We start from the raw sequence: 16324 nt of genomic DNA, 5'->3' as shown, positions 1-16324 counted from the left end.
CTAACAACACACAGGTCTCAGGTTCGAGTAGAAGAAAATGCAAAGTGCAAAAATAAATACATCGTCGTGGGGTCCATCTCGAGCAGGCTCGCTCACTCCTCCACGTCGCCAAGTGCTGGCATCTCCATCACCACCACGAAGAGGTCGTGGCCGACGCCGTGATGACGGGCGTCGAGGTGTCGTTGAGCGAGTGATCAGGGAGACAACGACTGCCGTCGTTCAGTACCCGATGTTGACAAGGTCCAACTACAACGAGTGGGCCTTGTTGATGCGCGTCAACCTACAGGCGCATGGGTTATGGCACGCTGTCGAGCCAGAGGAAGGAGAAACAATCGAGTACCGGGAGGATCGGCTGGCGTTCGCCGCCATATTACGATCTGTGCCCCCAGAGATGTTGGCATCTCTCTCCACCAAGCGCACCGCGCAATCGGCCTGGGAAGGAATTAAATCCCGTCGAGTCGGTGTACAGCGAGTGCGGGAATCCAACATTGAGCAGCTGCGGAAGGAGCTCTCGGGGATCTCCTTTAAGGACGGCGAATCCGTCGATGATTTTTCAATGCGAATCACGGGGCTCGCCAACAGCATCACCACACTCGGTGGCAGCATCAACGAGACAGAAATCGTGAAGAAGATGCTGCAGGTCGTCCCCGATCACCTCGAGCAAGTTGCAATTTCAATCGAGACTTTGCTTGACGTGAATGACCTAACGGTGGAAGAGGTGACCGGAAGACTGCGTAACGTCGAGCAGCGGAAGAAAAATACCATTTCAGCTGTCGACAAGGAGGGTCGTCTACTCCTCACTGAGGAGGAATGGCTTGCACGCCTAAAGCTCCGTGATGACACCGGCGAGAGCAATGGGCCCTCCAGCCGCAAAGGCGGTAAGAAGCCGTGGAAATCTCGATGGCGCATGCACAGGAAAGAGGCGGATCAAAAGAAGGAGGAGTCGACTGATGACGGGCCAATCCAGTGCTCGTACTGTGGGAAGAGAGGTCACCTGAGCAAGAATTGCTGGAGCAAGCTCAGGAACAAGGAGACGGCCGAAAAGGCCCATGTGGCTCAATCCGAGGAGGATGAGCCGGCCCTTTTCATGGTGACTGCATCAGTCCTACCTGACCTCGAACCCGAGGAAGAGCTCCCCAAATTCACAGAGGTAATCGACGACGGCATAACTGCTCCGGTGAACGTCGAACCCGAGGAAGAGCTCCCCAAATCCACAGAGGTAATCGACGACGGCATAACTGCTCCGGTGAACGTCGAACCCGAGGAAGAACTCCAACTGTGCATAACAAATGCACCTGGGGAGCCAATTCGACTAAAGGAGGAGCGAGTGCTCGCTCAAATCGGTGAAAGAGGCAAGCAGCAAGAGCACCGGCGATGGGTCCTCGACACGGGGGCATCAAACCATATGACCGGGGCCAAGTCTGCGTTCTCTGAGCTTGACTCGGGGATTCGCGGGACGGTGAAATTCGGCGATGGCTCCGTCGTCGAGATCGAAGGGCACGGTACCATCCTATTCGTCGGCAAGGGAGGCAATCATCACAAGCTGACCGGCGTCTACTTCATCCCGAGACTCAAGGCTAATATTGTGAGCCTGGGTCAACTCGATAAGGCCGGCTGCCACATTTCCATCAAACGCGGGCTACTTAGGATCCGCGATGATCAACGACGGTTGCTCACGCAAGTTCGGTGCACGACAAATTGCCTTTACATCCTAAAGCTAGAGATAGAGCAACCAGTCAACTTCTCGGCCAGGTACCGGAAGATGGAAGACCTATTAGGAAGAGGTGAACCACCTGGACTGGGGGCGCGCCAACTCGAAGAAGAGGCGGCCGAACAAGACGTGGAGTCTGGAGGACATGCCGCCAGGGACACCGAGCCATAGGGCTCAAAACGGAGTTCAAACGAAACGAAATAAGGCAAGGCAGATATAACACAGGTTTTAGGAGGAGATTGTTAGATAAAACCTTTGTTTTTTCTTTATTTAGATTCACACGTTTACATTTAATTTCCCTTTGACCATTTGACAAACACGTCGAATGGATTAGCTAATTCTTAGACGTCAATTTTCTAGGAAGTGGCACAGATTCAGTTGGCCACTCTCCACCCATTTTTAGGATAGGTTGTATTTAAATAGGAAATCTGTTTACAAGATTTCACCACCGGATTTTGAAGAGCAGTCAAAGTTTCAGTCCTTCTCTCTCTCTTATTTTACGCATTTTATCTTTCCTCCAACAACCTCCTGTCGACAATATCCTCTCGGTGATTTCCCTGGCCAATTATCGAAATTCAACATCGGACTCGCATTCCCCAAATAGAAATCCGAATGATTAAAACTCGACCCTCTCGGCGTTGGATTCCTCGAAGATTGCAAAGAATAAATCTCTGCATTCGTCAAATTCGACGGCCGAGGCGTCAATGAAACCCCACCACCGCCACCATGCGACCGCCGCGAAAAAACCTCCGATCGAGAACTCGCCGACTTCCTCACCACCACTCTCAACTTCCCATCTTCCCCAATCTCCGCCGCCGTCTGCAGCGGCTCCTTCCCATCTAATGACAAAACATCCGAATCAACTCTGAACGAAACAATCTCCCCTGCAGTATCAGGAAACTGCTCTGCAATCAACAATCGAGCTCCTCTATACTCAAACAAAAACAGCATCAAAGTATACCAAATAATGCACTGAAGAACAACGATTTGGACCATGAGAGAGCCGGTGGCGTCGCCGTACATTCCCTTTAACAGAGGAATTCCCATAACCAGAGTATTGGGCAGAGTAGAGAGGGAAAACAGAGTAATTGACCATTCTAGGGAGCCTTTGGAGGAGAGATGGGACCATAGGATGAGGGCGGCGAGGACGATGAGCTTTTGAAGGGTATCAGCGGCGATGAAGCGGAGGTTCATGGAGAAGGGGTTGTTGGTGGAGATGAAATGGAAGGAAAGGAGGGGGACGGCGAAGAGGGCGACGAAGCGGTTGATGCCGGAGCATTGATCCGGGGAGAAGATTTTCCACCATTTGACGGAGGCGTAGGCGAGGATCATGGCGACGTAGAGGGGGACGACGGCGGTGAGGACATGGTAAAGATCAGAAACAGAGATCATTGTGTTGTTTTCTCTGTTTTTTGGGTTAACCCATTTGGGGAGGAAGAAGGGGGAGGTGTATTTATGGCGGCGGTGTAACGGCGGAGAGAAGGGGAGGAGGAAAAGGGAGAGATTGAGAGAGAAAAGGGAGGATTAAAGTGAGCAGTGGGAAAGTGAGAGTTCAGGAGCTTCATGAGATTCTTTAGGACATTATGCTGTCCCTCTTTTCCTTTTTTTCTCTTTCTCTCTCTTCCAAATATTTATTTTCCTTTTATTTTGTTTTTTTAATTTTTTTAACGGATAACTAAAGAGATGTTACAAATTCGAAGTTTGCAAATAATGTTGTCAAATGTTCCAGCCTCGAGTCACATTTGAGAAAAATCTTTTAGAAAACGTGAACAAAGACATACATTAAAATTATTTTAAGAAAAAAAGAACTTTCTACTCATTTATTTATTTATTTATTTATTTTCCTTGTAAGACCATCGAGCCGGTCGCCGCCGCCTACTGGGATCTGTCGGAGAAGAGGTTTAGGAGTGGGACGTTCTTTGCGAGAAGAGAGAGAGGGAGGAGAGAGAAGAGAATCTTATTTTAATTCTCAAATGGATTATGTTGGTATATATATATATATTTGTTTATAAAATATATTCATTTATTAGGATTTTTTTAAAAAATAAATATTATATTAAAAAATAATTATTTGAATAATAAACGAAAAAAAATTATGAGTGCGGAACCTAGTTCCCACAAATTCTCGTGGCCAACTCCGCTCCAATTCCCGCAACGTGGACATCTCTACCCCGCCTCGTGGACATCTCTAATTTCAAGCAAAACCCACTTAGATGAGATCTATTTCTAAAACATTCAAGGGGCTCTTCCTTCTCTCAATCTCTCCGCTCTCCCGATCTCTCTCTTTGATTAGCTGGGTTAACGAGGGATGGATACTTTAAATAACGGGGATGTCGGACCTTTCCATTCTCATGTCATATTAACGTACCAACGCCTCCATTGTGAAGGGAGGTAGAGGTGCAAAGCAACCTAGATTTGGGGGAGAATGACAATAGAAAATGCTATCAAAACGGTTTCAGAAAGAGAGAGAAAGCCATTCGGTTTCACGGCGCAAACAGGTGAAGAAGACGAAATCCGTCGGATCTAGATCCGAATTGGATACCCAACTCCAACCCAGTATAAAGCCCAGTCCAATAGACCGACCCCGTTGTACTAAGCCCAATCCCGAAATTACGGCCCAGTTGTCACTCGACACACGCTTGATAAACACGACTCGCGCGCTTGCGCTCGAACCCGAATACTCACTTGCACAACTCGTAACCTCATCCTATTCGACCCAGAAGCACAAATCGCGTCGGTCTAGACACTAGTAGTCTCAGGCCACTTGCAACAGCTTCGTCCCAGTTGAGTACACGACCTAGGTTTGCAACTCATGACACGCACACCTATAGCAATCGTCCCGAGAACCTGCACTTCGACCCGAAATGTTGTTGCACATGCATCAACTCCTCCCCGTGCCATGTTTCATGCTTGAAACTAGCGACTCCTCGACTTAGTCAACTTGGCTCAGGTCGACATGACTTATCGGTTCAAAGACACGCTATTTGGCTCGATTTAAGAAAATTACACCAATTTCCACCTTTTCAACCATTCTGAAGTTGAATTCGACCTTATCGAAGGCGATTAAGGTTAGTTTGATGCTCAATTTCTCAATTTAAGGTAAATTGGATTAGGAAAGTATAGTAAATTAAAATTGAGTGAAAGTTCTATAGGAAATACCTCGGCGATACTTGGAATAAGATTCGAAGGACGAGCTCAAGGAATTATTTTAGGGAGAACATTGGCTAAGACCCACCCATCAAGTAAGTGATCTTACTATCAACATGGTTAGAAGTTTATGTTTGTATGATGACACATGTCTCGTGGTTCTGCACGTGTTATGTACTTGATATGTGTGAATTTTTTTTATGAAATGATATGCTTATGATATGACTATTATATGATATGTTAATGTTACGCGATGTGTTATGATGCAATTATTGATGATATATGTTATGGTATGACACGTTTGACAATATAATACATGTTGTGACATGGTTCATGATATGATACGTCCATGATATACATGTTATGTTGAAGAACATGTTATGTACATCATATGACATAATACGATGTAGATATGAATGATATGGTATTCAACCCCGATACATGTCTTAAAGGGTATGTTGTAAAATGATATGATATGAAGAAAGATGGAAGGGGTTGATTTACATGATTTAATAAATGATAAATGTTGGGGCCTCGTACATCAAGAAAATTTTCTATTTACGATGGTACGGACACGTACGTTATGCAAAGAAAAATGATCATTATGTTTATCATAATCCTACACCAGTCACTTATCTATCGGGTATCTGGCAACAACACTAGAGAATGCTAGCTTGACTAAGAAAGGGGGTCAGGAGGTGTGCAAATCGACTGGTGGGTCCATACTCACACGAGAGTATGGTTACGTTATGTATATAATAGACATTAGGTTAGTGAAAATTTAGGGTTGTTACACACGAGGTCCCCATAACTTTAAATCATGGTATATATGTATTGATGCAAGTCATACCTCTATTCTTTTTGTAAACAAAGTTTTCACGAAAAATAACGTACATAGCTTAACAATTTCTCATAAACTTGGAGTGAAAAATTTAGCACAGTGTGTGTGGTATAACATATAGAGGTTTCGTGCATCATACAACATTGAGTTCTCAACAAGATTTGGCGTAACTTATAACATAGCGTAACTTATATCATAATATAAACATAACATAATACACGTCATACAATTATAAAATACGACATGTGTATGGGCCACAGAGCACGCACCATTCATATTTCATACAATTGATCGAACCAAACAAATAGTAAAACTACTTACTTAGTTGACCTAGACTGAAATTACTTCCTAGAACAAGCATAAATCTAATCCGGGCCTAGACTGAAGTTACTAATTATTCTTAGAACAAGCCTGAATCTAATCTTCAGAGTCAAATTTAACGTATGTGGACCCATGACATTGGGTTAGAACATATTAAAGGGATTAATTCACGGAACGACATCAATTCATCATCTAACTTAAGTTTAAAATATTTTTAATTGTCCAAATAGTTGTCGTACTTACTTCAAACGCTTCTAACAATGTCAACAACAGCTCTAGAGAAGCGGCTATGTGGCCAAGGAAGCTAGCTAAGAAGCCGTATAAACGTTCAAGGATGCATAGCCGATGAGTGAGTCAAGGTGCAAGCATCAGCTAGAAGGTTGGCTTGGTTGAGCTTCAGCCATTGGTTGCAGCTCGGGTCAGTGTCGCTAGAGCGGGTCGAGCATGGGTCGCGAGTTGAAGCGCTAGCCTGTGGGCCGCTCGGTGCTCTGGTCTGGAGCAAGGCGCTTGTGGGCCGTGAATAGACTGATGGAAAATGGGCTGAGCTGCATGAACTTGGTTGGCCCAAACAAGATGGGCTGGGCTGGCTGTGTCTACTGTAGGTGTACTCCGAACCTAGGGAGGCTCAACTACGAACCTGCAGTTCAGGTCTGAGCCCGAGGTCCAGACCCGAGGCAATTTATTTATTTATTTATTATTATTATTTTTCATATTTTTCTTTTTTCTCCATTTAACTTTTCTTTTTATATTTAATTAATTTATTATAATTATTATCGACTTTTACCCCTTTTACCAAAGGATTTGTGTGAATGTTTGCTGAATCACCACACCTAAATGGGGGTGAGAGTTCTCTTATTTATAATCATTTTCAGGATACAGAAATATGGTAAATTACAAATATTATGGAAATAGTAATAAAAGGAAAGAATAATAAATGAATGAAATATATTTGCCTTTAATAAGAGGCCAAATATGGTAACCCGTAATGTAAGGCAAATATCTAGATATTTGCCTTATAGTGAATGGTCAACTATCCTTAACACCCCCCCGCAAGCTGAGCGTCGGATTTGAACGAACGTAAAGCTTGGATCTGAAAAATTCAAAGAGAGGTCGAGAAATACTTTTTGTGAAGATGTCAGCAACTTGGAGATGAGAGGGTACATATTGTGTGCGAAGTTTGCCAGCGATAACAAGTTCTCGAAGGAAATGATAATCTAGTTCAACATGTTTGGCCCGCTTGTGAGAAACGGGATTAGAGCTAAAAAAAATAGCACTTTTGTTATCACATAAGAGTAAGGGCTGCTTTGAAATAGGGACCTTGAGGTCATGCAAAAGATGCGTAACCCAAAGAAGTTCAGCAGCGGTTGTGGCAAGAGCACGATACTCAGATTCACAGCTGGAGCTTGAGACAGTAGGTTGCTTTTTGGCACTCCAAGAAACCAGATTGTTACCAAGATAAATAGAATAGCCGGATGTAGAACGACGAGTATCGGGACAACCAGCCCAGTCAGCATCCGAATAAGCGACTAGCGTACTAGGAACAGTGGATGGACGAAAGGTAAGACCAAAATGGAGTGTTCCTTTGACATAGCGAAGAATACGTTTGACAGCAAGAAAGTGATCTGCAGTAGGGGCATGCAAGAATTGACTGACAGAATTGACAGCATAGGCAATATCTGGACGCGTAATAGTCAAGTACTGAAGGGCGCCAACAAGAGATCTGTAGAGAGTAGGATCAGAGAAAGGAGAACCATCAACAGTCAGGTGTTGAGAAACAACCATGGGAGTGTGAACTGGTTTGCTATCGAGCAACTGAGCACGAGTAAGAATATCTCGAGCATATTTTAACTGACTAATAAAGAGACCATCAGGAGTGGGTGAAGCTTCAAGACCAAGAAAGTAACTGAGAGAACCCAAATCTTTGGTAGCAACTCAGAATGAAGCTTGCGAGTAAAGCTGTCAATAAGAGATGAGTTGTTGCCAGTAACAATAATGTCATCAACATAAAGAAGCAAATAGATCATGTTAGATTGCTGATGAAAGACAAAAAGGGACGTGTCAGCGCGACTGCAAGAAAACCCAAGTGTGAGAAGAAATGAGCTAAAACGCTGAAACCAAGCACGAGGAGCTTGCTTTAAACCATAGAGGGCTTTCTTTAATAGACAAACATGAGTGGGAAATCGAGGATCAATATACCCAGGAGGTTGTTCCATATGAACACGTTCAATAAGAGTTCCATTGAGAAAAGCATTCTTGACATCAAGTTGTCGAAGAGGCCATTTATTTGTGACTGCAATAGAAAGCACAACACGGACAGTGGTAGCTTTGACAACCGGACTGAAAGTGTCAGTGTAGTCAAGACCAGGAACCTGAGTATAACCTTTGGCAACAAGACGAGCCTTAAAACGTTCGACAGATCCATCAGGCAAATATTTAATACGAAACACCCATTTAGAGCCCACGATGTTGGTGTTGGCAGGGCGAGGAACCAGCCACCCAAGCAGGATTCTTAGCCGCAGATTTGAATCCTTTTGGCTCAGTGGATGCAAGAAGAGCAGAAAGAAGTCCAGATGAGCCCAAAATACCAAGATTTGCTGGATGACGAGTCTTGAATATACCAGCTTTGGCTCGTGTGATCATAGGATGAGTGCCCAAAGAAGAGAAATCAACAGGAGGTTCAATAGAGGTCGAATTAGAAGTCGAGGGTGGCAAAGTGGAACCTGCAAGAGAAGTATCAACCTGCACAGACTCATCTACAAGGTCAGAACAAATATCACACGGGGATGAACTGGATCGAGGAGTTTGCGGTGATGAAGTGGTAGGGGGGATGAATCAATATGATGAAAATGTGGTTCTAAGAAATTTGAAATAGGAATAGAGGAAAGAGGTTGGGTCTGGGAGCTAGGGATAGCAGGAAAATGAGTTTCATCAAATTGAGCATGACAGGTGATATATAGCTTAGTTGTGGCCGGATCAAGACAGCGAAACCCTTTATGAGCAGGACTATAACCCAAAAAAATACAAGGAATGCTGCGGGGAGAAAGCTTCTTAGGCATATAATCACGCAAATAAGGATAAACACGACAACCAAAGGGATGAAAATTGTCATAATGTGGAGTGTAGCCATAAAGGAGTTCAAAGGGTGACTTACCTCCAAGAAGTGGAGTAGGCAACCGGTTGATAATATAAGCTGCAGTGCTGAAGGCGTCAACCCAAAAACGAGAAGAAAGATGAGAGTGAAAGAGAAGGGCCAAGCCAGTCTCAGTCACATGACGATGTTTTCTCTCAGCACGACCATTTTGAGCAGGTGTATATGGACAAGAGAGTTGATGGTGGATGCCAGAATTACGTAAATGAGTTTTGAAACAAGTACTAGTAAATTCGGTACCACCATCGCTTTGAAATACCTTGATACGAGAAGAATATTGATTTTCCACAAATTTTTGAAATTGAAGAAAAATATCAAAAAAATCAAATTTAAATTTTAAAGGGTAAAACCAAGTGAATCGAGAATAATCATCAATAAAAATAACATAATAAAGGAAACCCGAATTTGATTTGACGGGAGAAGGACCCCAAAGATCACAATGAATAAGATCTAACACATGAGACGACCTACGTTCATTGCGGGAATAAGGCAATCGATGGCTTTTCGCAAGCTGACAGGTATTACATAATGATGGAGAAGGCAATAAAGACGTAAGAGAAAGATGACCTTTTCTATTTAAAAAAGAAATAACAGAATGATTCACATGACCTAGACGAGCATGCCATAAATCATATGAAGCACGTAAAGATTTGTTTCTAAGGGCTGAAATAAAAGCAGAGTTGCCGCGCTCCAGCACATATAGCCCTCCATCTCTTTTACCGGTTGCCACCACCCTTCCTGTTTGACGATTCTGGATAGTAATAAGATTATTAGTAAATGTAACGGAGAGAGGAAAATCAGACGTTAATTTACTTATGGAAAGATGATTTTTAGTGAGGTGAGGGACAACCAAGACATCTAACAAGTGAATATTTGGAACAGGAGAAAGAGTACCGGTGTGGGTAATGGGTAGGGATGCACCGTTTCCTACAATCACAGAGTCCTTACCTGTGTAATTTTTAGACTGATCTAAAATAGATGGGTCGGCAGTCATATGGGCCGAAGCTCCAGTGTCCAGAAACCAATCAGCAGTATCGGGTCCAGCAATAGAACATGACGTGTTAAAGGCTTCAGCAAGGTGAGCATGAGAAGAATCAGGTCGAACATACTGTTGGTTGCAGCGGTCAGCATAATGGCCCTCTTTGCGGCATATTTGGCAGTTAGGTGGTCGACGACCTTGACTTGAGTGGGTTCGTCCTCGATTAGAAGAGTTGTTTTTGTGAGAATAAGAACGACCTCGCTGGTTGGTAAAGGAAGCAGGGTGGCTTCCATGGGTGCGATCACGATTAGTGACTGTGAATGCTGTAGGAGTGGAGTTAGAGGACTCAAGGGAGAGCTGAAACAACTCAAAACTTTCAGCTTTAGAGACTAAATCTGCAAAACAGGGGATAGAGGTAAGAGCCATCTGAGCAGTAGAAAAAGCTAAAAATTCGGTGCCGAGTCCACGAAGGAACCAGTGCACTTTATCAATGTCCTCGACCGATCTGCCAATGGCATGAAGTTGGTCACAAATTTTTTTGAAGGCACGGGCATACTCAGCAACAGGTTTGGTGCCACGTTTCATCAACTGCAAGTCATCCTTGAGTCTCAGTTCACGAGCTTTCGACTGATGGCTGAACGTAGTTTCCAACGCAAGCCAAACATCACGTGCAGTAGGGAGACCAACGACAACAGCCATGGCTTCCTCAGTGAGAGAGGAGAGCAGGAGACAGAGAAGTCGTTGATCGGCTGCTCTCCATGCCAAATATTTGGGGTTGAGTGTTGAAGAGGTTTCTGGTTCAAAGCGAGGTGGTGGAACCATAGTTCCATCGACATAGCCCAGCATGTCTTGACTCTCGAGGAGAGGGAGAAGTTGGCTTTTCCAAAGAAGATAATTGGAGGAAGAAAGTTTGATGGTGATCATATGGATTAAAGTATTGAAAGGAAGAAGATGATAAGAAGATTCGGAAGCCATAGAGAAGAAAGGATCAGGGTTGTTAAACCGAAAGGGCTCTGATACCATGTAAATGTTTGCTGAATCACCACATCTAAATGGGGGTGAGAGTTCTCTTATTTATAATCATTTTCAGGATACAGAAATATGGTAAATTACAAATATTATGGAAATAGTAATAAAAGGAAAGAATAATAAATGAATGAAATATATTTGCCTTTAATAAGAGGGCAAATATGGTAACCCGTAATGTAAGGCAAATATCTAGATATTTGCCTTATAGTGAATGGTCAACTATCCTTAACAATTTGTAGCGTAAATTGCTAAAAAAGTAAATAACTTTCGGTATTTATTCTTCGAATCCAAATGGAAACAATTGAAAATTTAGAATTATGACTCAGTATGATTATAAAAACAAAAATAAAAAAACTCGCTATAAAGCCAAGCTCGGCTACCTTCGCAGAAGCAACTCAATGTGTTAGGCTATGGAGCTCATGCTTATTTATAGCTGAGTTAACGGTTATACGGATTAAAACTATATTGGGTAAATAACATAGTAAATTATCAGAAATAGCTATGTATAGTAAAAAGTTATATATGGTAAATAATTATACACAGTAGATGATTAAATGTACTCTCTATATTCTCTGTGACTGTACATACTTTAGGACTGTAAACGTATCATCAAAATTGTTGACGTATTTACTACAATCGTGGCAATTATATCAATATTTGGTATTAATTTTTTTTTTTTGTTAACCATATCAAAATTAGTTTAAAACTTTTAAAATTTACGAGATTATAATTGTAACAACCCTAAATTTCCATGCTTAACATCAAATTGCTACTATACATTTAATCCTGAACATTTAATGCGGAACTAACTCTATTTAAATTTATCATAATTTCAACATTAATTTCATATCTTATTTATTGTCTTGGAATAAATGAATAAATAAATAGAAAGAAAATAATTAAAGAAAATAATGCAATATAAAATGTCATACATTAATCTATATGGACACAAAAATTCGATTTAAACTGACCTATAGTATTAAATGGAAAATACAACTCAACCTACACTAATCTATACTACTAAATGAAATGTAAATCTATCCTATGCATGTGTCACGATCTCGGGGTTGTGATGCCTCCATCAGCCTTACAGAGCGTTTTGCTTTTATCTGAAAAATGTAGTAGCACGAGTCGTGAATATTTTAAAAAAATACTCAGTAAGCGACTCCCTATCAAGTTATAATGTAAGGACATGCGAATGCAATGCACCGAACCTATCATAGCAGTCTATTTTTCCTATGGTTCTATCTTAATGGGCAACTTGGATGTGTAATTCATTTCCTACACACGACCCACATGTACGAGTATGAGCCCACCAGTCGGTTCACACACTGCTGGGCCCCTTTCCTTGATGAGGTCCGAACATTTTTCCATTTTCATCACTATTAAATATAATTTCCATTGTCATTTTATTCATATCATATCATTTCTCATATAAGTTTTCATATCATTCATCCATATCATGCTACACATGTAATTCGCAAGACTTAATGTAATGTTTACATGTTTCAAAATATAACAATCATATTGTGCCTATCATACGGTATGTATCATGACAATCGCATAATACAATCTGAGCATATCATACAATATAACATCGTGATTCATATCAATTCTTCCAAAGACAACATAACGTTTCCATTGCATAACATTTACGTATTAATTCATAACGGTCTAAACATATAATTTATGACACGTGTGAAACCACAGACACGTGCCAACATACTACACACAACACACATTTCATAACCTAACGACGGTAGGGCTGCTTACTTGGTTGGCCTTAGCCAGCTTTCTTCCTATTAATTTAACGTAAGCTCCTGCTCCTCAAAAGCGTTCCACATAACTGCCGATCGTCGTTTTCCTATTGAATCGTTCATCATTTTTTGTTAGTATTTCACAATAATATTAATAAATCCAACTGAAGTTGTGAAATACGGTACTAAAACGATTTTACTTACCTTCATTGAGGTTGAAAACAGGTTCGGGAGGGTCAAAATGTAAAAAAATCGTTTAAAAAGGGATTCTCGAGCTAAGAAGCCGCGTCAGAGCCGTTTGAGTCGTTTAAGTCATCGAGAAGCAGAGGTGTCACGCTTCAGACATGCCACGTTCGTGTGCAGGCGGTATCGGGTCGACGCATGGTTCACGCCGAGTTACGGGTCTGTCGCGGGTTTAGTCAGGGTTCGTGCGTGGGCTGATCGTGTGTGGTGAACTGGGCCGAGACGTCGGTTGGCCCGCATACGTTTTGGGTTTCTTTGGCTGTAGGGTTGGGGCGAGGACGTTTTGGGTATGTGGTTCCAGGAAATTGGGTTGGGTTGAGGATGGTGGGTCGGCTAAAGGTGGATCGGGTCATGAGTTTTCGGTTCGCAGTGCTGGGCACGGGTTGGAGGTCTTTGGATTTGGCTGGAGGCGGTGGATTTACAGGCGTCTTGGACTGGGTTGAGGATTGGATTGGGTTGGAGGCAGAATGGTGTCGGTAACAAGATGGGTTACGGATCCAGGTCCAACCCGAAGTCCACCATGATACTATGTGCACTCCCTTCCATCTACGGTATAGTGACGGTGTACGCCAATTGAAGGCCAGGTCCAAGGGGTACGTATACAAGCTCACCAGAGAGTCTACATGCACGTACATGGATCGTGTCTAAAGAAGTACTATACATCCAATTCTACTTTGAAAGCTAAGGCCATGAGCTGTGTTCTCCTTTTCTTTTTTCTTTTTTGTTCTTTTTCTAAATATGATTTATAGATTATATTGTAATAATTATTTTATACATATTTTCAATATTAATAAATTATTATAATTGTATAATATTTATAAGTATATTTTATAATATATAATTTTTAAATAACAATTAAAAATTTATATAATTTTGTTAAAAATTATTTATTTAAAGATAATTATTAAGATTTATTACAAACTAAACCCATATGAATGAATATTAAGTTACAATTTAATTAGGTCAAATTATATTAATAGCTTAGCGTAATACTATAACTATTTTATTTATATGAAATTTTAATAACACTTTATTACGTCACAATTATTAAATATTTTATTTTCATTTTGGGATTTTTTCTTTTTCAAATATCAAGACAAAACTTAAAACTGCAGACTCCAATCTCTATGTGATGAAATAAATCGACTCGATTTCTTAGTTTCGTCGACATCGTCGGTACCTGCTAGCCCCCGAGCCTCCTCTATGATGGCGGTGGAGACCCGTCGAGAAGTGGCTGTGACACTTGATGATAGTGCCAATGGAAAAAGTATCGAGAAGGGCATCAGAAAAGCTTGGGACTCATTTGGTTTTATTGACACTTTATCAATAACGCTGGTATGAGAGGTAAGTCCATCATCCTTTGAAAAAAATATAGTACTTTTAATGTATTAATTTTGGGCTTTCCCTCACGGTTTTTAAAACGCTTCTGTTAGTGAAATGTTTCCACACACTGATAAAAGGTGTTTCATTCTCCCCTAACTGATGTAGTGTCCTCGCTGGCACTTGTTTGACACTTGTTCCTTCCTCCAATCGATGTGAGACCCCCTACCAAATCTACCCCCTTCGAAGCCTAGCATCCTTACTGGCACACCGCCTCGTGTCTATCCCCTTCAGGGAATAGCCTCCTCGCTGGCACATCGCCCATGTCTAGCTCTTATACCATTTGTAACGACTAAGACCCACCTCTAACAAATATTGTCGTCTTTGAACTAATATCTATTTTATTATAAATTAGTAATTTAAAACCGTAAACGACTACATGATTTGTAACAAAAATATTTGTTATGACATCGCTCATAGGTCCTATAAAGTTCCCTCTAGATTTGTCCGAGGAAGAATGGGATCAAACCATGAGAACAAATCTTAAGGGACCGTGGTTGATATCAAAGTATGTATCCATGCACATGCGTGACGCCAATCGAGGTGGATCTATCATCAATATTTCTTCAATGATTGGTCTTAATAGAGAACTACAACGGGGTGCCCTTGCTTGTACTATTTGAAAGGCAGGCTTAAACACTTTGACAAAAGTAAAGTTTCGTATTTAGTTTCTATTACCCTTAAAGTCCACCGCCAGCAGATATTGTCTTCTTTAGGTTTTCTCTTTCAGGCTTCCTTTCAACGTTTTTAAAACGCATATTCTAGGGAGAGGTTTTCACACTATTATAAAGAATGTTTTGTTCTCCTCCTCAACCAATGTGGAATCATGGATTGAGGGGTCCCGCATCGATTAAAGAAAGTACCGAGTGCCAGCAAGAACGTTGGACTCTGAACGGGGTGGATTGTGAGATCTCATATCGATTGGGAGGAGAACAAACATTCTTTATAAAAGTGTGGAAACCTTTCTTTAGAAACGCGTTTTAAAAACTTTAAGGGAAAACCCGAAAGAAAAAGTCCAAAGAGGACAATATTTGCTAGTGTTGACGTGAGCTATTACACATATCTAGCTTCAGCTATAATTAATTACCAGAACAATAATCTAAAAGCTATTTATTCTAACAGGTATGGCCATGGAATTAGGATCCCACAAAATTAAGGTGAATTCTATATCTCTCCGACTCTTTAAATCCAAAATTACAAAAGATCTCGTACAAAAAGATTGGATTAACAAGGTTGCAATGACAATATCTCCTCTAAAAACCTTTGGAATTTTAGACAACAGTCGTTCGATATTTAGTGCACGACTCTTCTAAGTACGTCTCGGGTAACATTTTTATTGGTGATGCTGGCATCTCTTTACCTGGTGTCCCACTTTGGTCATCCCTTTGAGTATCTTTACTTTTAAGTTGATATCATTTACATGGATGAATATGCTTGGAAGTGTTATACTTCAAAAAGTCATTAGATTATATATATATATATACTAAAATAAAAAGGCAAGCTCCACTCGGCTCCCTTCATAGAAGCGACCATCACTCAAGCTCACGGTGCCCTCAGTCTCAACTCATCTCCTAATCCGACACGCATCCATATGGTTCGTCTTTGTCGTATGCTACCAAATATAGTCTTCTTTGGGTTTTCTCTTTCTGACTTTCCATCAAGGTTTTCTAGGAAGAGGTTTCTACACCTTTAAAAAGATTGTTTCGTTCTCCTCCCCAATCGACGTGGGATCGTTGATTGGGAGGTCTCACATCGATTGAAGAAAAAA

The 16324-nt window shown here is 41.5% G+C and overlaps 1 protein-coding gene and 1 pseudogene across 1 annotated transcript in view; one reads left to right on the top strand and one right to left on the bottom strand.

Moving 5' to 3' along the window:
- The window catches only part of LOC111439388 (probable auxin efflux carrier component 1b), a 6011-nt gene extending 2740 nt beyond the window's left edge, over positions 1 to 3271 (bottom strand). The window contains exon 1 of the mRNA XM_023077079.1: positions 2292 to 3271. Coding sequence (XP_022932847.1) covers positions 2292 to 3103 — 812 coding nt within the window. The 5' untranslated portion in view covers positions 3104 to 3271. The remainder of the gene's footprint in view (positions 1 to 2291) is intronic.
- Positions 3272 to 13527: 10256 nt separating this feature from the next.
- Positions 13528 to 15945, top strand: LOC111439387 (annotated as a pseudogene).
- Positions 15946 to 16324: the final 379 nt, after the last annotated feature.

Source organism: Cucurbita moschata, unplaced genomic scaffold (assembly GCF_002738365.1).
Source record: "Cucurbita moschata cultivar Rifu unplaced genomic scaffold, Cmos_1.0 Cmo_Scf00093, whole genome shotgun sequence".
NCBI lineage: Eukaryota > Viridiplantae > Streptophyta > Magnoliopsida > Cucurbitales > Cucurbitaceae > Cucurbita > Cucurbita moschata.
The sequence above is the reverse complement of the archived record's forward strand: the minus strand, read 5'-3'. Positions and strand labels throughout refer to the sequence as shown.